This window comes from Trypanosoma cruzi, genomic scaffold, assembly GCF_000209065.1.
Source record: "Trypanosoma cruzi strain CL Brener 1047053516345 genomic scaffold, whole genome shotgun sequence".
Taxonomy (NCBI): Eukaryota; Euglenozoa; class Kinetoplastea; order Trypanosomatida; family Trypanosomatidae; genus Trypanosoma; species Trypanosoma cruzi.
The window spans coordinates 37900-56968 of record NW_001849284.1 but is presented as its reverse complement, the minus strand read 5'-3'; the positions used below and the strand labels follow the sequence as shown (position 1 = coordinate 56968).

Genomic DNA, 19069 nt, shown 5'->3' with positions numbered 1-19069 from the left:
CAGTACCTGAGTGAGAACTCTGTTTAGTTTTTCCCTTGCAAGTAGAGCGACCGTATCCTTTCCTTGATAGTCGCTCCATTGCCCGAGAAAGAACACACCCTCGTGATGAAGTCTGCGTACATCTTCTTCCAAACCCATTTCCTCCCTTACAGTCCCCTCCATCCTCGCATAAGAACCTGATGCCTGTATTTCATTCAATACTCCCGCATCGCAAATATACTTCTTGGGGTCCTTAAAAAACTCCTCCAGCAAGACATCCCAATTGGCGCGCAAAATGCCCCTGCCGTCCAATTCCATCGTAAGAAAATCACTCAGCCTCATGTTGGTGCTGCTCATGGTCCACTGCGGCCACACGTTACTCCCCGCCACATGTCAAGCTGCAGCGTCGGAACCATCACAAGAGCCACGGCGAGGTGCCATCACAACACCCGTGCGGTGAAGCATCCCACTCGCACCACGCAACTGCGGCCAGCAGGTGCCGCTGGCTCCAAAGGACAGTCGCGGCTGTTTCGTCCCGCAGTCCCAATGGCGTTGGGCGTGGCACTCGCACGGCGGGACGGTCGGTGCGCCATGCAGCCGCGCTGCGACGCCTGTCTGTAAAACAGTCAAGGCCCACCGCCTCCGCAGCAACGCAATGTGCAACGAACAACAACACCGCCACATTATCGTCCTTTTCTTTTTCATTTTATTTTGTTCACTTTGAGTGTCGGTTTGCCTCATCACCGACACAAAAAATAACTGCACACCTTCACAGAGGAAGAAATCTTCTGGGCCGCTGGCCGGATTCTGAAATTATCCAAAAAGGACAGGAAAAAAAGCGGTAAATGGAGAGGTATTGAGTTCTCCGTAATGTTTTCCCCAATATGTCTATGTATACACATTCTGCTAATCATTGCCGTTGACTTCCGCACATGGTTAGAATTAGAAACACTTATTCCCCGCGAAGCGGCAGGCCTTTGGGGCTCCTCCAGCCAGAAGGTGGGGATCACAAAGTGGGTGGGACGGCAAAAATAATAATAATAATAATAATTTCGTCTGGCAGCTGTCGGCTCCCTGATTCCCTCAATCGCGGTCTCCCAAAAGACAGTGCGATAAAAGAGAAAAAAGTTGTGGAGAGATATCTTCGTTTGCGCGAGATATGAATTTATTTGGGCAGCCAGCCATCCTCTCAAGTATTCTTTTCACAAAATCCCATGAAAATGAAAAAAAATTATGCGGCCCCTGTAGTGCGCAACAGCCTCTAGTGACGATGCGCCTCTGGTGGAAAAAATAAAATAAAATGAAAAGAGGGTGTGGTGAGTGTGGCACTGCCGATCACAACAGTTCTCTGAAACGAAAGGCATTCACTGTCTAGACCTCGTAGGCACACACATATAAAAAAAAAAATAATTAAGAATCGTTTAAATACTTCCCAATATATTTCACCAAAACAAAATGCACTTTGTTCCCCAATTATTTTTTTCAATTTCCTTGCCTATACCATTTCTAAAAGATTTCTGTATTCACATTTCTCGGATTTTATTTACAAAATCAGTTGTCAACGCAAACTGGTATTGGTGTACCTTTCCGTTCCAGAACGCCACAATCTCGTTTTCAGCGAGGCTCAAATTTTCGGTATTGACGGGACCGCATCTCTGCCAGTTCGTTATCATTGTGCTGTTTTCGTGCTGCACGTAAACAATCTCCCACGACATGTCTCGGGATAATTCCTCCCAACCATTAAAATATGTCGCCATATTATTTTTGAACAGCCTCACAGTGCTGGGTATGGTGTGGTGCTCACCCGCCGTCGTAATCTGCAGCCCAACCAACGTCTTCCGCGGCGAATCAACAAAGAAAAAACCGTCCACCAGCGGAAAGTTTTCAACCTTCGGTATGTACAGCACCCCGTACTCCATCGGAATCCTCGTGACACCACCCTGCAGTTCCTTTAATCCAACGGCACGAGTGGGGTACCCTTGATGGTTTACATTCAGCACCGAGGACCGTGGTTTGGAAGGCGATGGTGGCGGCAGCTCCTTGAGTTCCTTTAATAATGCAATGACAAACTCCCCATACATGAAGGCGCGCAAACCTAATTGTTCCACAAGTTGGGAAGCAAGAGTACCACGCGATGCCAATATTAGCAACAAAAGATCCTTCGCACCCTTTTTCTTTGCCAAACGGTCTGCAATTCGAAACTCGATATCAGTACATATCGATGCGTTGAGAAATACCTCAGTACCTTCAACTTTTCTTTCCCGGACAATCTTCACGAGTTTGTGACACGGATTCTTGGAATACCATTTTTTCTCTTCTCCTCCCATGGAAAAGTACTCTTCAACATCAGTATCTTTGATCGCTGACAAGGCATCATCAACGGCAGCCAAGCGTCTTCCATATTCATTCTCATCAAAGATGTGACGTGGAATCGGCCCCACTTTTTCCATGCGTTTTTCAACCTTCTCCCAGTATCCCGCTTGCTTATCTTGTTCCAGACCTCGTTTCATCCACGCACACATCGCCTTCACATCCACCTCGTCGGGGCAATTCATGATGATTCGACTGGCTTTTAGTTGCGTCTTCCACTCATCATAGTTGTCCAGGTTTGGCGATGACACCACAATCATGCCCCATCCGGTGGAGGGCGCAAAATCTGGGTCGGGCGGCGTTCCTTTCTTTGCCACATCGTAAATAATATACCCTTTCATCCCACGCTGCCACAAACCACCCAAAACACTCTTCGATGTTTTGTTACCCATGTATTTTGTCACGGTTTTGGTGGTTTTGTCAAACACGTACATCGCACTTCCAAAACAGTGGATAACCACTTGGAGCTTCTCCACATCGTAGTGCAGCAGCTGGTAGAGGAGGTACGAGCCGGCATTCATCGACTTCCCGATCCCGGGCGTCCCAATCAACACACGCGGCAAAGGTGAAGGATTGAGAGTCAAATCAGAGTTGCTGAGCCACTTGGTGAGATCGTCAAGGACGATTTGCCACACTCGCTCCACCTCGCAGTTAACACACAAGTCATTACCACATCCATGCGGCCCATTCAGCGTGTACGGCCATCCCCTGTCCGAGGTGAGCACCATCAACACGGGAGGTGCTGCACCGGATTGCTGCACAGCGTCATCCTTTTCGAGAGTGTCACCAACTGCCCTGTACGTCCATGACTTTTTCGGTTTCCCCTCCTTCGCCTCCATTCCAGTCCCCGTTTGCGTCCTTTCGCCGCCAACAACTTCCACCGCATGATGCCACCTCGCATTGTACACAGACTCGTACAATCCCTCCAGATTCATCACTGCACTCGTCGTCGTTGGGTTCCTTGCTTCCTGAAGGGCTGCATCCAAAAACCTTTTGGTGATGTCGCAAACACTTGCTCTTATCTCCGCAGTAGCTGTTGACCACCCCAACAGAGTTCTTAAATGTTTATAGTGGAGCTTCCTTAAATCTTTTTCCATATCCATTTCCTCCCGTACAGCCCTCTCGGCCCCCAAATAAGCATCTGATGCCTGTATTTCGTTCAATACTCCCGCATCGCGGACATACCTCGTGGGGTCCTTGAAAAACTCCTTCAGCAAAACACTCCGATTGGTGTCTGCGACGCCTCTGCCGTCCAATTCCATCTTTAGAAAACGATTCAGCTTCATTTTATAGACGCGAGCTCTTCCTTGAAAAATTGCGTCTTTAATGCTGAGAGTTAAGTTAAAATTGATTTGTTCCTCACGCCTTGCTTTTTCTTCTTCCGCATGACGCCTTGCTTTTTCCTCACGCCTTGCTTTTTCTCCTTCCGCATCACGCCTTTCTTTTTCTTCTATCTCTATCCCAGTGAGTACTCCGTTTAGTTTTCCCCTTGCATGAGAAGAGACCGTGTCCTTTCCCTCATGCTCCCCCCATTGCCTGAGAAAATACACACCCTCGTGATGAAGCTTATAAATAGCCTCCAATAGTATTTTCCTTTCCTCCAGCTCCATTTTCAGCGCTTGGTACGCAGTTAAGTTAAGAATCTCTTCAAGAAGCTGCTGGTCTTGTACGTAAGCATTGGGTCTCCGAACAAACGCCTCCATAATAACATTCCCATTTCTTTCCACAACCCACTCCTCGCCCAAGTTGCTCCGAATGAATTCATTCAGCTTCATGTCAGTCCTGAGAGTGCTTCCCTCCAGCAGAATGTCCTTTACGCTGCTGCTCATGGTCCACTGCGGTCGATACATTCCCTCCAATCTTATGCGAGTCGTAGAGGAGTAATCTGTGTCACCCTCAAATTCCGACCTCGTTCTTCTCCGACCTCCCTGCGAGACATTGGACGATTGACTCTCCACATTGCCGTAAAGTCCTTCCTCGGGCCTTCCAGACATTGTTTCTCCTTGCTTTCTTAGTTAGTTTGAGTTAGATCTAAACAATAACCACCCAAAGCGGAGAATGAGAAAAAGAAATACAATAGGCAGAGTCATGGCTCGAAGCCACAACAAGAGACTCACCCACACAGTGTGACGGCACAGTATTCGGTGCACACCAAATGCACGAGGACCACCACAACGATATGTGGATGTCATCCACCCAGCACAGTGTTGGTGGGTGCCAACAATAACAACAACGTGGTGCGCACGGAGGGCTCCTCCACGCATACCGCTCGCCACGGTCCCGCACCCCTGTGCACATTAACCCTGACACACACACAAAAGTGGGAGGAGAATTCGGTGCAGCAACGGCCACATGCAGGGAGGACAAATCATACACACCGCAACAGCGATGCATCACGGTAATTCCCCACACAACAGAAAAGAGTGCAACCTGCATGCTTTGTGGAAAATATCTGCGGTGTGCATTGGCAAAAGATTGCCGTGACGCTGCCTTTCATATTGCATTCGCCATTCACGTATCACTGGAAAGCACGCAGCCACCACTCCTCCGTTCCGCTCCCCGTGCTGCTCGTGTCGCTCCACTTGAGGAAGTTGTCACCGCACATCCCCCTCACCGTGCACTGCGGAATACAAATCAACCACACGGCAAGAGTGCGGTGCCACCCCGCAAAAAAAATCCCAGGATCTTCCCCACCGCCTCGTGTGGCACGGGCGGCAGTCTCATTATGCCTGCGGAAGGCCTTTTTTCCAAAGAAGAACGCGGCCCCACCACACGCCCGTAAAAACGTTTTGTCTGTCGCACGCAAAGGACTGGAGCGGGAGAACAGCAGGAAAGACAACACCGGCAGCCATGAGCAGCCCGCACACGCCAACACACCGCTGCCCCACATATCACCAAAAATAAAAATAACAAAGAAACATGCCACATCCCAACTGCAAATCGCAAGTGCGGTTGCAGCTGACACTCCAACCTCCTGGGCGTGTGCGGCCCCTCGCTGCTCGGCGCTCCAAGTGGGATCACCAAAAGTACCAATTCGGGAACATTCGACCACCGCCACAGCAGTCACGCTCCCCATTTCTCACAAAGGCAAAGGCTTGCAGTGGCGCAGCGGACGGCGGCACGCACAGTCTCAGAGTAATGAACTGCCGCGGGAATCACGCAATGGCGATGCGCCCCTCCTTTTGGGAAGCCCAACAAAAAACATGTGTCGCGCAGTCCCCGTGAGCAACACACATTGAACCGTATTCAGCTCCACTACTGTGGCCATCCGCACACACAGCATGAGTGCGACAACGCAGGCCAGGAAGCACGGAATAACACCACTCATCCCTCCCATAAAGGTCAGGCGGCGTCCGTGCTGCCCTCAACAATAATTCCACCCCACATCACCCTTCTGCATATCCGCAGCAAAAAGACCCACACGGTGCACACTACATTCGAAGTTCCTAAAGCGCAAAAGACGGATCATCAGAGTGCTGCACTCTTCTCAATGTTGAGTAGAAGCTCTCCGATCCTTGTCGCCGCCAGCCTGCGGTATTATGGAGGGGCATTACGTTCTCGGCATATCTCTCCATTTTCCCTCGCTGTCCCGACGCCGCAAATGAAGTGACGTCCCGCAAGTGATTTCGACCGTTCTGAAGAACGTGACGTGTCAGACGCGCTGAAACTGTGTGCGCGTGTGTGTTATTACGGGCGAGCGACACAATGCTCTTGCACATCCATGTATGCCGATCCTGCGCAACATCCCATTTGGCGGCGCGGAAAACTTTGGACACCAAAGACGCACAAATCGCAAAATGAATGCCGCTGGAAAAAAAATAATAATAACGTCAACACAGACACCGTGAACGAACAGATTAACAAAAGAAAACCAACCTCTGCGCGTCCTCCCGCAAGAAGGTGAAGACACACACGCTTGTTCCCTTTAATTTCACTCCAACTGCTCGGAATTGATGGGTCTATAGTAGGAGGAAACACGCCACTCTTCCCTCGCTCTGTCACGAGGCATGGAAGCTGCGAGAGGCTGCCAAGATGAGCCTCACGTGTGTGGACCCCAATGCTCGGGGCAGGTCGACAGCCACCCACACTCACCCCCCACTCACAAAAGGGCAAGGACAAGGAGAAGAGAAGCCCGCCGCACAGTGCATTCAAGAAGACACACGCAGAAGCACCGCCATCCACACCGTACCGCAAAACAGCAATGCGAATAGCACACACCCACAGCCACAACAAGAGGAACGAGGCGCATCCAAGTTCACCACAGTCCTTTACTTACCTCTGCCCCGAAGGAATAGCGTTACGCCTCACAGCAGGTCGTGGCGGTGGCGCCCCACACTCACAGTGAGGCACGGCGCACACCATCCGCTCCCCTCCGAGCGCACTCAACAGGGCGCCCAGTCACCCTCGCACCATCGCAATGGGGGAACACAAACGATCGTCGTCGCGGACTATCGATGCTTCTAGCAGAAAAGAAAAAGTGATGAGAGCGTGTCAACTGCACAGCTAGCAGTGGGATACCCAATGGGACACAAAGACACATAGTGGCATTCAGCAAAGCAAATAATAAAACAAGCCGCAGCAAATTGCCAAATACAGAAAACCAAGAAAAAGGGCGTAGGTTCAGCAAAAATAAATAAATAAATAATAATAATAAGGAAAAAAAGAAATAAATCACCTCAGTGGACTTTCATTTCGTGCATCCCTCAGCGCAGCAGGAATTGTGCATCTCCATATGTTGCTTACAGAGAGGGGAAAAAAAGATCGCAGTGTTCCACGTGTCCACACGAAATCCCTCACATTTCATGAGGCACTCGGCCTCTTCCTCCAACCCTCGTTTTGTACAGTCCGCGGGACTGCACAGCAATGAGGCCGGCACCGCGTGCGGTGCAACAAAAGCAAATAAAACAGGGGGAAACACGTCACTCATGAGAGTGTGCAGCTAGCGGCAAACGAAAAATAAATTAAAAAATAGTAAAAAGGCAGGGGTTCTGATCCCTCCAACAAGGCACCAGCAGCACATTATATCCAGAGGTGAAAACAAAAGGGATAAATAAAAAGTCCTCAACGGAGTGCATTGAGTCTTCCTGAAAAGCTGCACACCCTTTTCCACGGGGAGTCGCGGCTCCACTCCCACCTTCTCACACAGCTGAGAGCTGCAATGCCCAGAGCCCCAGAAGGAGAAGCAACAAGATCCGAGGCACACACACACACACACCGTGCCGTAGCCACTAGAGTCCTTCTCCAAAAAAGTGTTGTTCGTGAGCTGAGAGGCGTTTCTATCTTTGGAGCCACCGCCAGTTCCCGCTGGATCATCCGGTCCTTCAAACACTTTCCCAGAAAGAGACTCTGGAAGAGCAAGGTTGCTGGCACCAACTTTTGCGGCTTCTTCCCGGGTCAATATGCGGTTGTACAGAAAGACACTCGTCACTGTCAAATACTTGTTTTGGCTCCCGGTGTCGCTCGCACTGCTCCCATCCCCTCCAATGTAAAAGTGTGAATTCGCGCGTGGCCCCTTTCCCGATGATGATGTCGTTTCAGCATCCCACACATACTCACCATTGATCTATACGAAGGCCTTGTTGCCGGTCCTGCAGCGTGAGCACCACTCGTTATTGTTTGTTCAACTCCCAAAGGCCGGTGTGTTTGTTTGCGTTGAACATCCCCAACTCCTTTCATGGCTGTGCGACAGTCCAGAGTGCGCAGTGCGGCCTGTTTCCTTCGCGCCAATCAAAGGGATACTCTTGGCGCCTGCGTGTGTCTCGCAAATAGCCACCGTCGCCACAAGAGAGAATTCGTAATTCACAAAGCCACAGTGATTATTATCCTCCCAACGGTTCACGGGTAACATTGCCCTGCGAATTGAGGCCCATTTGTGACATTGTTGTCATTCGTCACCGTTGCAATCATGCAACGGCACTCGTCGATACACGTGTTGGCAGTGCCTGCGTTGGAAAGATATCCAAACAGACCCACCGTACATACGGACGACGCGGAGAAAGAATCGTCCACGTCCGCCCAATTACGGAGGATGGAAGTGATCATCTGCAGCTCCTCCGTCAGGGGGGCAGGAAACAGGCTGCTTTTCTCTTCATTGTCCCTCGCTCCCACAAGGTGCAACGCACCATCCGAGTACAGCAGGGCGTTGGCAATCAGCTTATTCAGAACAGTGTCCATGTAAGCCGGTCCAACACAAAACACGCGGTTGCTGTCAGTCACCCAAACGCAGAGCGCATGGGCCTCACTCTCCCACCACGGGGAGCTCACTTCCCAAGCCTACAGCATGACGCTCTCTCCTCCAACGGTCGCAGTGACAATGGCTCCCACACGCAAGCTCTTTTCCCAAAGATCCGATTGTGAATTGGCCCAAACGCCTGCAATTGCCCCGGGTAATTCCACCCACATTGTCCCCTTGTCACGTGACTCGTGCACTCTGCAGTACCGGCTCCCATAGCAATGAGTAATCACGAGAAGTTGTCCCTGCTCCCACTCGGCAATGAGAAGGTCAATGCAGTCCGCAGGAAAAATGCCCCTTGAAAGCACTCAGCTTCTGCCGCCGTCCGTCGAACAGATGATCATGGAGAAATCGTCTTTTTCGTCATTGTACGCAATCACGGGGACACAAGCGTGCCATTCAAAACACCTGAGCCACAAAAAACCCTTCAATCCATTCGCACCGCGTTCGTGAGTCCGGGAATGATCTGTGATCACAGCAATTTGGGTTCACACCAGTGGATCAGCTCGCTCCGTCTGCCGTCATTGGGCTGCGTAAATTCACCCACAACCAGTTGAACATCACGGTCTCTCAACGCCCAATTGAACCCACCATTCGTACCAAAATTTTGCTAGCTTCCCGCACGAAGAAACGCCCTATTGCCGCTCTCAATTGCCGTGGGATTGAAAGCGGAGCCTACAACACCCTTTATATTCGCTGTGCTCAATAAGATGTGTGTATTCCGGCCATTATTAAACCCATAAAAAAAAGAAGACAGATTACACGCAAAAAAGATGGAACCCGCCACAATATCCGCATGAGAAAGCACACTCGGTGCCCCATCGTTATCATTAAGCGTCGTGTAACCTCCATCAAAGACAACCGTCACTCCACCAACACCCACAAGAGCGAGCGATCCAAATGAATCCCTCCTTCCACTTGCACCAGTCCCATTCTTCGGTTCCAAATGCGTTCGTCCCAAAACAAAATAAAGGCCACCCACGACAGCCGCGCAATAAATTGATTCTCCCCCGTCGATGCGGTCGCAGCTCCAGTGCCGCAGAAAATCATCATGACGAGAAGAAGCAGCACCCCGAAAGCAAACACGCGCCGGGACATGTTGGGCCTCTGCAGCTCACTCTCTCTTCCCTCCCTCCTCCTTCCGCTGGATCCGGTCACGCGGCGACGGTTGTGTGTGCGGGGTGCCTTCACTGCAGCAACACGTTAGAGCACATAAATATGTATGTGTGGGCGGTGTGTGTGTGCTGTTGTTGGTCCTTTCAGTGCCTTCAAATTTCACAGTAGCGTTTATCGCTTGTCTTCCCTTCTTTCCTAGCGTGTGCCTGTGTTCAAGAAGTGGAGAGGGCAGCAGCAGCAGCGGCAATGCATCAGGCACGTCCGTGGGGAGCAGAGCAGAGCACCCACGAGGAGTGCGGAACACGATAAAAGCGCCAGTCTCGGGAAGAGCACAGCCAACGCCATCACCCTGACCGGCAACTCCACACCAGCCCTCACGCACACACATGCACCATAGCAATGCCGTCAGTCCGCCATGGAAGAGGAGAAGTAACCCACAGCCGGCACACAGCGCACACCGAGCGAGCAACCACCCAAAGAGACACACGCGGAGGCGGATCCTTATTCACCCATGACGCGGGCGCCTCACTCCACGCGGTCACACGGAATGGAATTTGATGCCCGACTCAAAGCGGTCATAGATGTTGCATCACACCCGCAGGAAGAGTGACTCGCCGTGCGCGCTCCCTCTCCCCTCCTTCCCTTCATGCCCACTAAAAGAGGCAGCAGCCACCCGCAACCGCCAGCACACGCTACAAAAGAAGCATCAAAATCCGCTGCAATGTGCATCTTGTGCGTGCATGTGGTTGTGTGTGCCTGCAGACACACGAGGCAAAAAAGTAAAAACAGGAGCAGAGCATGTGAGGGGACGCACAAACTAAAATGTACGGCAGAAGTGCATGGCAGAAATAAAGAGAAAAAGACTGCTCAAGCTCATGATATTGCACTGCAGACAAAGCAGCGGCAATTCATTAAAAACTTATTAAAATTAAAGAAAAATTCATCTTCACCTTCCACACCTCACACTTTGAAAAGAAGGAAAAAAAAATGAAAAAAAAAAAAGAAAAAGAAGAAATGTCGTCCTCTATTACGGTTACACACAAAAATGAAGAAAAAAAAGGAAAAAAAGAACCACACAAAAAGCACCTAACTACCATGTTGCTCCAGAAATTGTCTGCATATTTTGTCCGAAAATAAATTTTAAAAGATATTTAAATGTCCTTCAACCGTCCGACCCTCCATGTGTCCGCACATCGTTTATATTTCATGGGGTCATCTGCGTGTTGCTGCTCCCCTCAGCCCTCTCATCGGCGCGTGAGTGCGGCCCACAGAGCACAGTCACTCGTGTGTGGGGACTGAGAGAAGCACGCAGAAATGACGGGAGTCGCGTCACTTCATCGGGAGAGTGAGCGCCGCAAAAGAAAAAAAAAATCATCGGAGGGAGAGAAGTACTGACGGGACTGCCGGCACGAAGGGTGCGACAGCGCATGAAATAAACACACAAAGCAAGCAAAACTCCTTTTTAAAAGCGGCAGGGTGTGGCTGTGTGTGTGGCGCTGCGGGTGTCTGCCCGCCCTGGCCGCAAGAAAACAAAACAAGAGGGAAAGAAATGTGTGCTCCGCCCCACCGGGCCTCGTCGCACGCCCACACGTCACGGCTCCCTCAGCGCGCCGTTCGTCGCGGCCCCTCCTCATGCGTGCAGCAGGCGAGGCGCACAGGGCCGTCGTCATGAGCGTGTCGGTGGGTGTGCGAGTGGAGCAGTTGGGCGGAAACACACGGCACCCTCACAGGAAGAGTGCAGCAACAAACAATTGAAGAGGGAAGAGTAGAAAAGAAAAAACGTCCATAGTGATTGTCCTAAAACAACAAGCAAGATAAGGGAAAGTGGTTTGCAGAAAAAAAAAAGAAAAAGAAAAAGGAAGTGGAATTTAAAAAACTCATTGAGTAATGCTGGGATGCCGCTCAGCTGTTGCTCCACAGAATTTCGCAACTTTGCTCTCCCCAATTCATTCAACAGAGAGCCACAATACCCCACAGCCCCAGAAGCAGCAACAACACCCGAGACACACACACATGCACGGTGCTCTCAGCAATTAGAGCCATGGCCGCCAAGTCGCCGTAATGAGCGTGCTCAAGCAAAATTTCAGTGTCCGAGGGTGTTGTAGCGTTGGACTCCGACGGGATCGCGGTTTCCCCAGGCGTGGTGTTTGTGTTGCCCGGTGCGGTGTCGACCGTCTGTGGCACTTGCTTGCTGTCTTCAAAAAAGAATTCGTCTCCTTCAATCCGAGAGACGTCGTCAGTGTTCTCCGCGGATGTTGTTTCGGCGTCACTCTTTGAAGGAGTGAGGCTGCTGTCTGAGCCCATTGTTCTCTCGAAATTTCCGTCCCCCACCTCGAGGCTGAGGCTTTCCTCCGTGCCGGTGGTTCTGGTTCCAGTGGACCGCACGTCGTTGTTTTCAGCGGAAAGCTCAACGCTTTGTTGCACTTGGTGCTCACCGTACACTGATGCAGCGGCAGTGGCCATACTCAACGACGCACCGACTGGAGACGTTGATTCGCCACTCCTGTCATTTGCTTCTCCCTCCTCCTCTGGCTGCTCTTCAGCATAACTTCCAGAGGACATTTCAACATCGGTAACCTCCGTTAATTCCGCTGGCTGTGGGTCTTGTGGATGCAGGTCTGAACCCCGTTGCATCGATCCATTGTCTTCATTCAGCGTGGCTTGCTGAAACGTTTCGCCTTCGGAAAGCTGGGCATTGTCCTCTGGACGAGAAGCCCCTGCACTCTCCGTTGCAATGGCGGGTTCAGAAACAGATGATCCCGCGGCAGCCTCGGAAGGGGACGCTGCAAGCACCGGATCATCAACTATTTCTTCCTCTTCTTCGTCAGGATCATACTCATTCAATTCCTCATAGCTGGTGCTTTCTTTGCTATTTGACTCGGAAGCAACCGAAGCGTCTGTGCTGGCCACCTGTCCTGTGGGATGTTTCTCAGCGCCAAGTGATGGAATAGTGACTTTGCTGGCATGGAGTTCATAAAGTTCAATTCCCAACAGTTCGTTGTACAGCATGACGTTGGTCACCGTCACATGGCCGCCCGTTGCACTTTGGTCCTTACTGTCCCCACCGATGTAGAAGTGTGAGATCCTGCGTGAGTTGAACAGTTTTTCATCATATTTCGTCTTCTGGATTTCATCCTTATCCACAACGACAGTCCATTCAACATAATTCATTTTCAGTACCACCTGATACGTCCTGTTTGGTTTCCACTCAACAAAATCCTCCGCATCACCAGCACCCTCCGGTATGGCCAACCACTTCTTGTCATGGGTGTACGACAGACCAAAAAGCACCGTGCTGTCGGTGTCATTCATCCTCACGCCCACCAAAGGAATGCTGCTGCCACTCTGCGGCACCTCGTGGATGGACACCGTCGCCACAAGAGTGAACTCGGTGTTAGCAAAGTAGTACGGCACAGTCTGCCCCATGTCGCCAACAGGCCACTCCGCCCACGCTCCGGGTCCTTTGAACGTCAATCCATTGGGAACCCCTATCCTTTTTTCCGCCGGTCCATGTACAATGGCGTTCACGCCAAGGTACTCGTCCCTCCATGTGTTCTCAGAGAAGTTACCAGACAAGAAGCCAACAACCCCATCAGTGGGAACACGACCTTTACACATACGCTTTTTGCGCGCGTCAACGGTGCCACTTGAACCGGGACTGCATGTTTTCAAGGCGCTGTCCAAATCCTTCCATGTCTTCACCACTTCCTGTATCCGCTCCAGTTTCTCGGTCAGACGCACAGCAACAAGATTGTATTTTTCGTCTTTCTTGTTCTCGTACAGTGAAATCAACTCTTTATTGTTATCTTTTATCAACAGCGAGCTCGCGGCAGCGTCATCATTTTCACGAGACACCGGCCCAACATCATACACACGTGCCGTGTCCGTCACCCAAAGATGAAGCCGACCTTTTCCATTGTCGTTCTCATACACTGGCGCGGTGATGAGCATCACCTTCTTTTCCTCAATGATTGCAGTGGTGGATCCGCTCTGGACACCGTGCCCTGATCGATTGTGTGAGTTGCCCCACACGCGGGTAATTGGTTGACGATCTGGATACCAATTGCCTCCATTCTCAGTGGACATGTAAACGTCATAGTAGCCTCCATCACAATGAGCCATCATGAAGAGTCTTTCGTCGTCCTCGTCTTCTTCCCACTTCACCAGGGTTGGATCCCTGCAGCCCTTACCAGGCGTCTCGAATGGAAGCTCCCATTTGTTCTCTGACGGGTCAAAACTCATGGACAGCAAAACGCTCGTTCCATCCTTGCCTTTGGCCTGCATGGGAAATACAAGCGAGCCGTCACGCATCACAGCACCCGATCCTCCACCGCCAATTAACTCGGTCAAGGAAACAGATGCTCCTTTTCGTTGAGGGTTCACCACATGGGTCTTATTCCATCTGATTTTCTTCTTTTCACCATCCACCGTGACAGTTCCCTTCACGAGTAAAAGACCCCGCTCATTCGTATCTTCAACCGGCGGCTTTGTACGGCTTTGGTTTCCCAGGAGCATATAGACACTGTCCTCAATTACAACTGTCGTTGGTCGCAACAATTCCGTTGTCCTAAAATTATTCGCGGCGGTGTCCCCAAGTTGCATGCAAAACAAACTTATATCCGACGTCAAAATATCCATTGGGTCATCCTTTATATCCAGGTGCTTTGACACAATCCCAGCACAGCTGCCGACTCCATTCCTTTCCCCGCACTGCGCTTCAGCAACGGCAAATACATCATCACCCACTTTAACGAGGCCAGGAACGCGGAGCGAGGTGATTTTCCTTCCGTCCTCGTTAAACTCCTTCCAATTAGCAAATGATACCGACTTCGTCCCCTTAAACGGGTCAACAGCGGCCCCTGCCTGCTCAACGGCCGCAGCTCCACGGTCGCAGAAAATCATCATGACGAGAAGGAGCAGCACCGCGGAAGTAAACACACGCCGGGACATTTTTAGCCTCTGCGGCTCACTCTCTCTTCCTTCCCTCCTCCTTCCGCTGGATCCGGTCACGCGGCGACGGTTGTGTTTGTTGGGTGCCTTCACTGCAGCAACACGTGAGAGCATAAAAATATGTGTGTGTGGTGTGTGCTGTTGGTCCTTTCAGTGCCTTCGAATTTCACAGTGGTGATTAGCGTTTGGTTGCTTTCTTTCCTAGCGTGTCTGTGTCCAAGAAGTGGAGAAGGCAGCAACAGTGGCAGCACATCAGACACGTCAGTGGGGAGCAGAGCAGAGCACCCACGCAAAGTGCAGGACTTGAGAGAACACAGAAGGAACAGCATGGAAAACAATTGCACACAGAAAACAAAAAAACACGGCAAGTCACGGCGGAAGCCAACACACACGCACAGAGAGAGAGAGAGAGACATGCACGCGGAATTTTATTATTCGGCGACGCCATTCAAAGTCCTACCAAAACAGTCCGCAAGTGATACAGTGATCGGTCACACGCTCCCGGTGGACCGCCGCGGCAACGACGCGGACACAAAAGGAATTACCTGCACAAACGTGGGCGGCACCAATTCACAGCACAGTCACACGACACTCGCTCTCTCGGTCCATCCCACGTCCCACCTCAAAAGGCCGCGGCAAACATCAATCAATAAAAAAATGAAGCGGGAAAAACAACCTCCCTGCAGGCACTTCAGGGCTCCACAGCAACGCCACCAACAGGAGCGTGCATCCCTCTGCTTGCAGCACTGCAGGCCCCTTTGCTCCTGGCCTCTCGGGGCGTTGAAAACCTCCCCGACCATCTCGCGCTCACAAAACAAGCCGCACGCAGATGTCATTCATTTTCTCCGCAAATGGCGTTGCCGCGATGAATCACCTGCAAGTAATCCACAACACATCACCCAAAGTTTCTTTCCATTGCCACAAAAGAAAAAGACAAAAATGCTTTGAAAAGTCAACATAAAAACCGCTCCGCCCTACTCACTGCGCATTGCCCCGCACACGATCGTTGTTACTCGCCCCTCCGCTCCCCTCTCATCCCATTCCTGCCTGCCAGGACGTAAATCACAGTCGCAATCCCTCCCAAGAAAGACTTTACCACGTGCTGGCACAAGCCACATTTTCCCTTGCATCCCGGTCTCCCGTCCACAGGAGGGCAATCAGGGGGATTGCGTGCATGTGCGTGTGGATGGCCATGTAAAAACCTCATGGAAATTCAAAGAAATACGACAGGCAGAGCGACCCCGTCCACGGATTGTAGGTTCACTCGTACACCGCAGCAGGAAGGAGCAAACGTCCTCTCGTTGCTTTTCTGAGAGGCCGATTCATTACCATCACGCCGCCTCAACGGCGTGTACCGGCGAGCGGAGGAGATGACTGCTCAATCGCACCTCGTGTCGGAGGCGCTCACAACGTCTCCCTGTGGCCACGTGCCGTCAGCAACAAGCCGCATGGCAGAACGCAACACAATTCACCCACTCGCCAATTAAATAAATAAAAATGCATCTCAGCGCCATAAAACGGCCATCAACATCCATTTCACGGCAGACACCAAATGCCAAGGGATTAACTAACAAAAACAAAAACGCGGATGGTCTCCCACAATACATTCCAACAAAGGATAGTCTCTCAGTCCTGGAAATAAACACCGTAAATTCATAGAAGCCGCCTCATCGCGCCAAAAATCGTGTGATGCCCCTCCTCGCAATGCTCTGCTGTCCGCAGACACCGCCCTCTGTGGTGTTCAAGCAAAGAAAAAACGTTCAAAAACCAACAGCAAGAGAAACCTCCACCCGCAACGTGTGCATCACCGTGGAGCATCGCCTCTCTCCCCGCAAGTAAAACAGGCGCCGTCACATCATCCGCAAGGATCGCCACAAACACGCCAAATTGCAAAGTACGCAACACGCTCCGCCGCGACCATCGTTTTCCCGATAGGGCAGCCCAGTCCCGTCCACCGTGTCTGCCGAGCAGGACACACCAGGCCTGCCGCTGCAACGCAAAAAGGATCCAGAAATACGCAACGGATCCCGTCGCAGTCGTTGGATCAGACGCCGTGTTGAGGTTTGGGATGGGCGGATGGAAGAATAAAAACAAAACGGGCAAAGGGCCCCGCGGAATCCCGCATTCCACGCAGTCCCAATGGCCAGAGGGTCCTCTGGGGACGCCTGGGAGACGCATCCGCCACACTCACACGCACCATCATTCACGGCTCCCCAATCGAATCCAGCGGGCCTCGTGAAGCACACGGCGCGCCTCAGTGGCGTGGCGAGCAGTCTTCTCGGAGAAAAAAGACGCGTGGCGATGGTTCCCCTCCCCACTTCACTTTTCTTTTTTTTTCTCCTGTTTTTGGTGGCGTGTCACAGAAGGGGAGCGCACTTCATGTCCCCGAGCCCTTCTCTCGGTGCACGCACAAAAACAGGGAGGGGAATAATAAACGAGTGGGTCAGACGGCACGGAGAAATAAATGTGCGGGAGACAAACAAACCAACAGAACAAACAAAGAGCCCGACAAATATGCACGCAGCATATCCAGCGGAAACGGGTGTCACCTTCAGTGGGTAAATTAGTGGCCAATTGCGGTGTCGATCGCCCACGATAAGAAACAGCGTTGTGCTCACAATATTTTTGGCTTGTTTTCTGCTTCCCTCCCCTTTTATTTCTCCCTCATTCATCATCATCACTTTTCTTAATTTCTACTTCCCTCTCCTACCCTCGGCAACACGGCCAAGTTTGGACGCTCCGCCCTCCCCCGTCATGCCAAATATATGTTTTTGCGCTCCTTAAAACCCATGAAGTACTCGCTTAAATATCATTCGTGTAAATAACCAAACAGAGGTGTAAATTTTTAAAAATTAAAGAAAACAAAATAAGAAAGCAAAACTTGTGTTTGTTGCCGAATCATCTTCCTTTAGTCCTCAAAGGGTGCAAAAGCCTCCTGTCGTACTCATCCTTTGGAACTCCTTGCTTCTCATCATGCCCGTGGACCCGAATGCGCTGTATGCGTGTCTCATCCTTCACCCAAACGTCTAGGGGGATCATGCCGTCATATGGCTCCTTGTACCCATCGCAGCATGCTTTTAGACCGTTCCACTTCATCATGGCATATGGTTGGTTCGTCATCAAAGACTTGACGCGACGGTACCAGAGAGCGTCCGGTAGCTCCAGTTGCTCCGAGAGACGAATATTCGAGCTGCCGCGATGCACAAATTTGCCGTATAAAACATTCTGCCCCCGAAATCCAAGCAAACGGAGACGTAAGCTGTAGTCAACATCCTCCATGTAAGCTGGGTAGAAGTTCTCGTCAAAATATCCCACCGTGCTTATCGCCAGACGTGTCAACACAACAGATGCAAAAAAACTGCTTTTGTAATACGCGCAGAAGTGCCCGCAATGCTTCGAAAACATCGTTTCACGCTCCCTCGCAGAGGCATAACGGATGCGGTCAGGCAGCAGCGCAGACGTCGACAATCGGCCATCGTTCACCGTGGAGCGCAGCACCCTCACGCCCCGTCGCAAAACGGGACTGTACTCGCTCGGCTCATTCGCCACTTCCGCCGCCAATTCATCCATGCGAGCGGCATCATGCCTCGTCATTTCATGCACATCGCGTAGAGGGTTGGGAAGGAGATCGGGTGAAAACATTACGTCGCTGTTTGTCACAAAAACAAAAGGCACTTCCTCGCGCGGCAGCGAGAGTGCAAGTCGTGACCCAATGTTCACGGCGGCGCTGTACCCGATGTTTTCCGGGTGACGACTCACAATCAGGCGTCCGGACCACCCATAGACCCTCTCGAGTTCCTGCAGGCACAACGACAGCATCGCCTCCCGCCCGTTCTGCACCAAAACCAACAGCCGGATGGGCACACTGATGTTGCACATCATCCTCCGAAAGTCCATCAGATCGAGCATCAGCGGGACCACCATCAACGGGATAACGACCGTCCCGCTATTATTTCCCCCAGCCGCCGTGTCGTTGGATCCACCACAAGCCTTTCCCCGACGCAGTGGATATAGTCCGCCATGGTCGGATCAACTTCAACATCATGAGCGGGATCGTCACCAAACAGAGGTTCCACCTCTAAACAAGCAAACATATATATCAGCATGAACAAAAAAAAAAGATATTAGAAGAAAGATAAAGCATCCTTTCCAAAAAAGGCTCGTGGCCTCGGTTTTTTAAACGCGTGTAACTCTGCGCATATCCCGTTGGAGGCAAGGCCAAGGGAGTAGCTCCCGAAAGAAAGCAAAAGAAGTATAAAAGAAAAAGAAGGTGCGCAGGAATGGCTCCGTGTCAATGTGAAAAAAAAAAGATTCCTTCCAGCGCAATGGTCGTGCACCTCCATTTAGTAAGTGAAGTGGAGGCACGGAGCACGCAGTAGTCTCAGCATGACCAGCAATAAAATAAGCAACAAAAGTAAAAAT

At 51.2% G+C, this 19069-nt stretch overlaps 3 protein-coding genes and 1 pseudogene across 3 annotated transcripts, besides 6 other annotated features; all 4 read right to left on the bottom strand.

Moving 5' to 3' along the window:
• Positions 1 to 19069: part of a sequence feature (areas not merged during assembly with more than two copies in the genome that could not be assigned to a particular haplotype) that runs on past the window's edge.
• Positions 762 to 1192: a mobile genetic element.
• Positions 1010 to 1030: a microsatellite.
• Positions 1372 to 1393: a sequence feature (AT_rich).
• On the bottom strand, positions 1503 to 4343 carry Tc00.1047053503861.10 (retrotransposon hot spot (RHS) protein, putative; the record flags this gene model as incomplete). Its single annotated transcript, XM_812239.1, has 1 exon — positions 1503 to 4343. One exon carries the CDS (start codon positions 4341 to 4343, stop codon positions 1503 to 1505), a length of 2841 nt encoding a protein of 946 aa, XP_817332.1.
• Positions 6977 to 7021: a microsatellite.
• On the bottom strand, positions 7718 to 9679 carry Tc00.1047053503861.30 (annotated as a pseudogene).
• Positions 10668 to 10712: a sequence feature (A-rich).
• On the bottom strand, positions 11648 to 14761 carry Tc00.1047053503861.40 (trans-sialidase, putative; the record flags this gene model as incomplete). The annotated part of the gene is made up of 1 exon (XM_812240.1): positions 11648 to 14761. One exon carries the CDS (start codon positions 14759 to 14761, stop codon positions 11648 to 11650), a length of 3114 nt encoding a protein of 1037 aa, XP_817333.1.
• Positions 17546 to 18571, bottom strand: Tc00.1047053503861.50 (beta galactofuranosyl glycosyltransferase, putative; the record flags this gene model as incomplete). Its single annotated transcript, XM_812241.1, has 1 exon — positions 17546 to 18571. One exon carries the CDS (start codon positions 18569 to 18571, stop codon positions 17546 to 17548), a length of 1026 nt encoding a protein of 341 aa, XP_817334.1.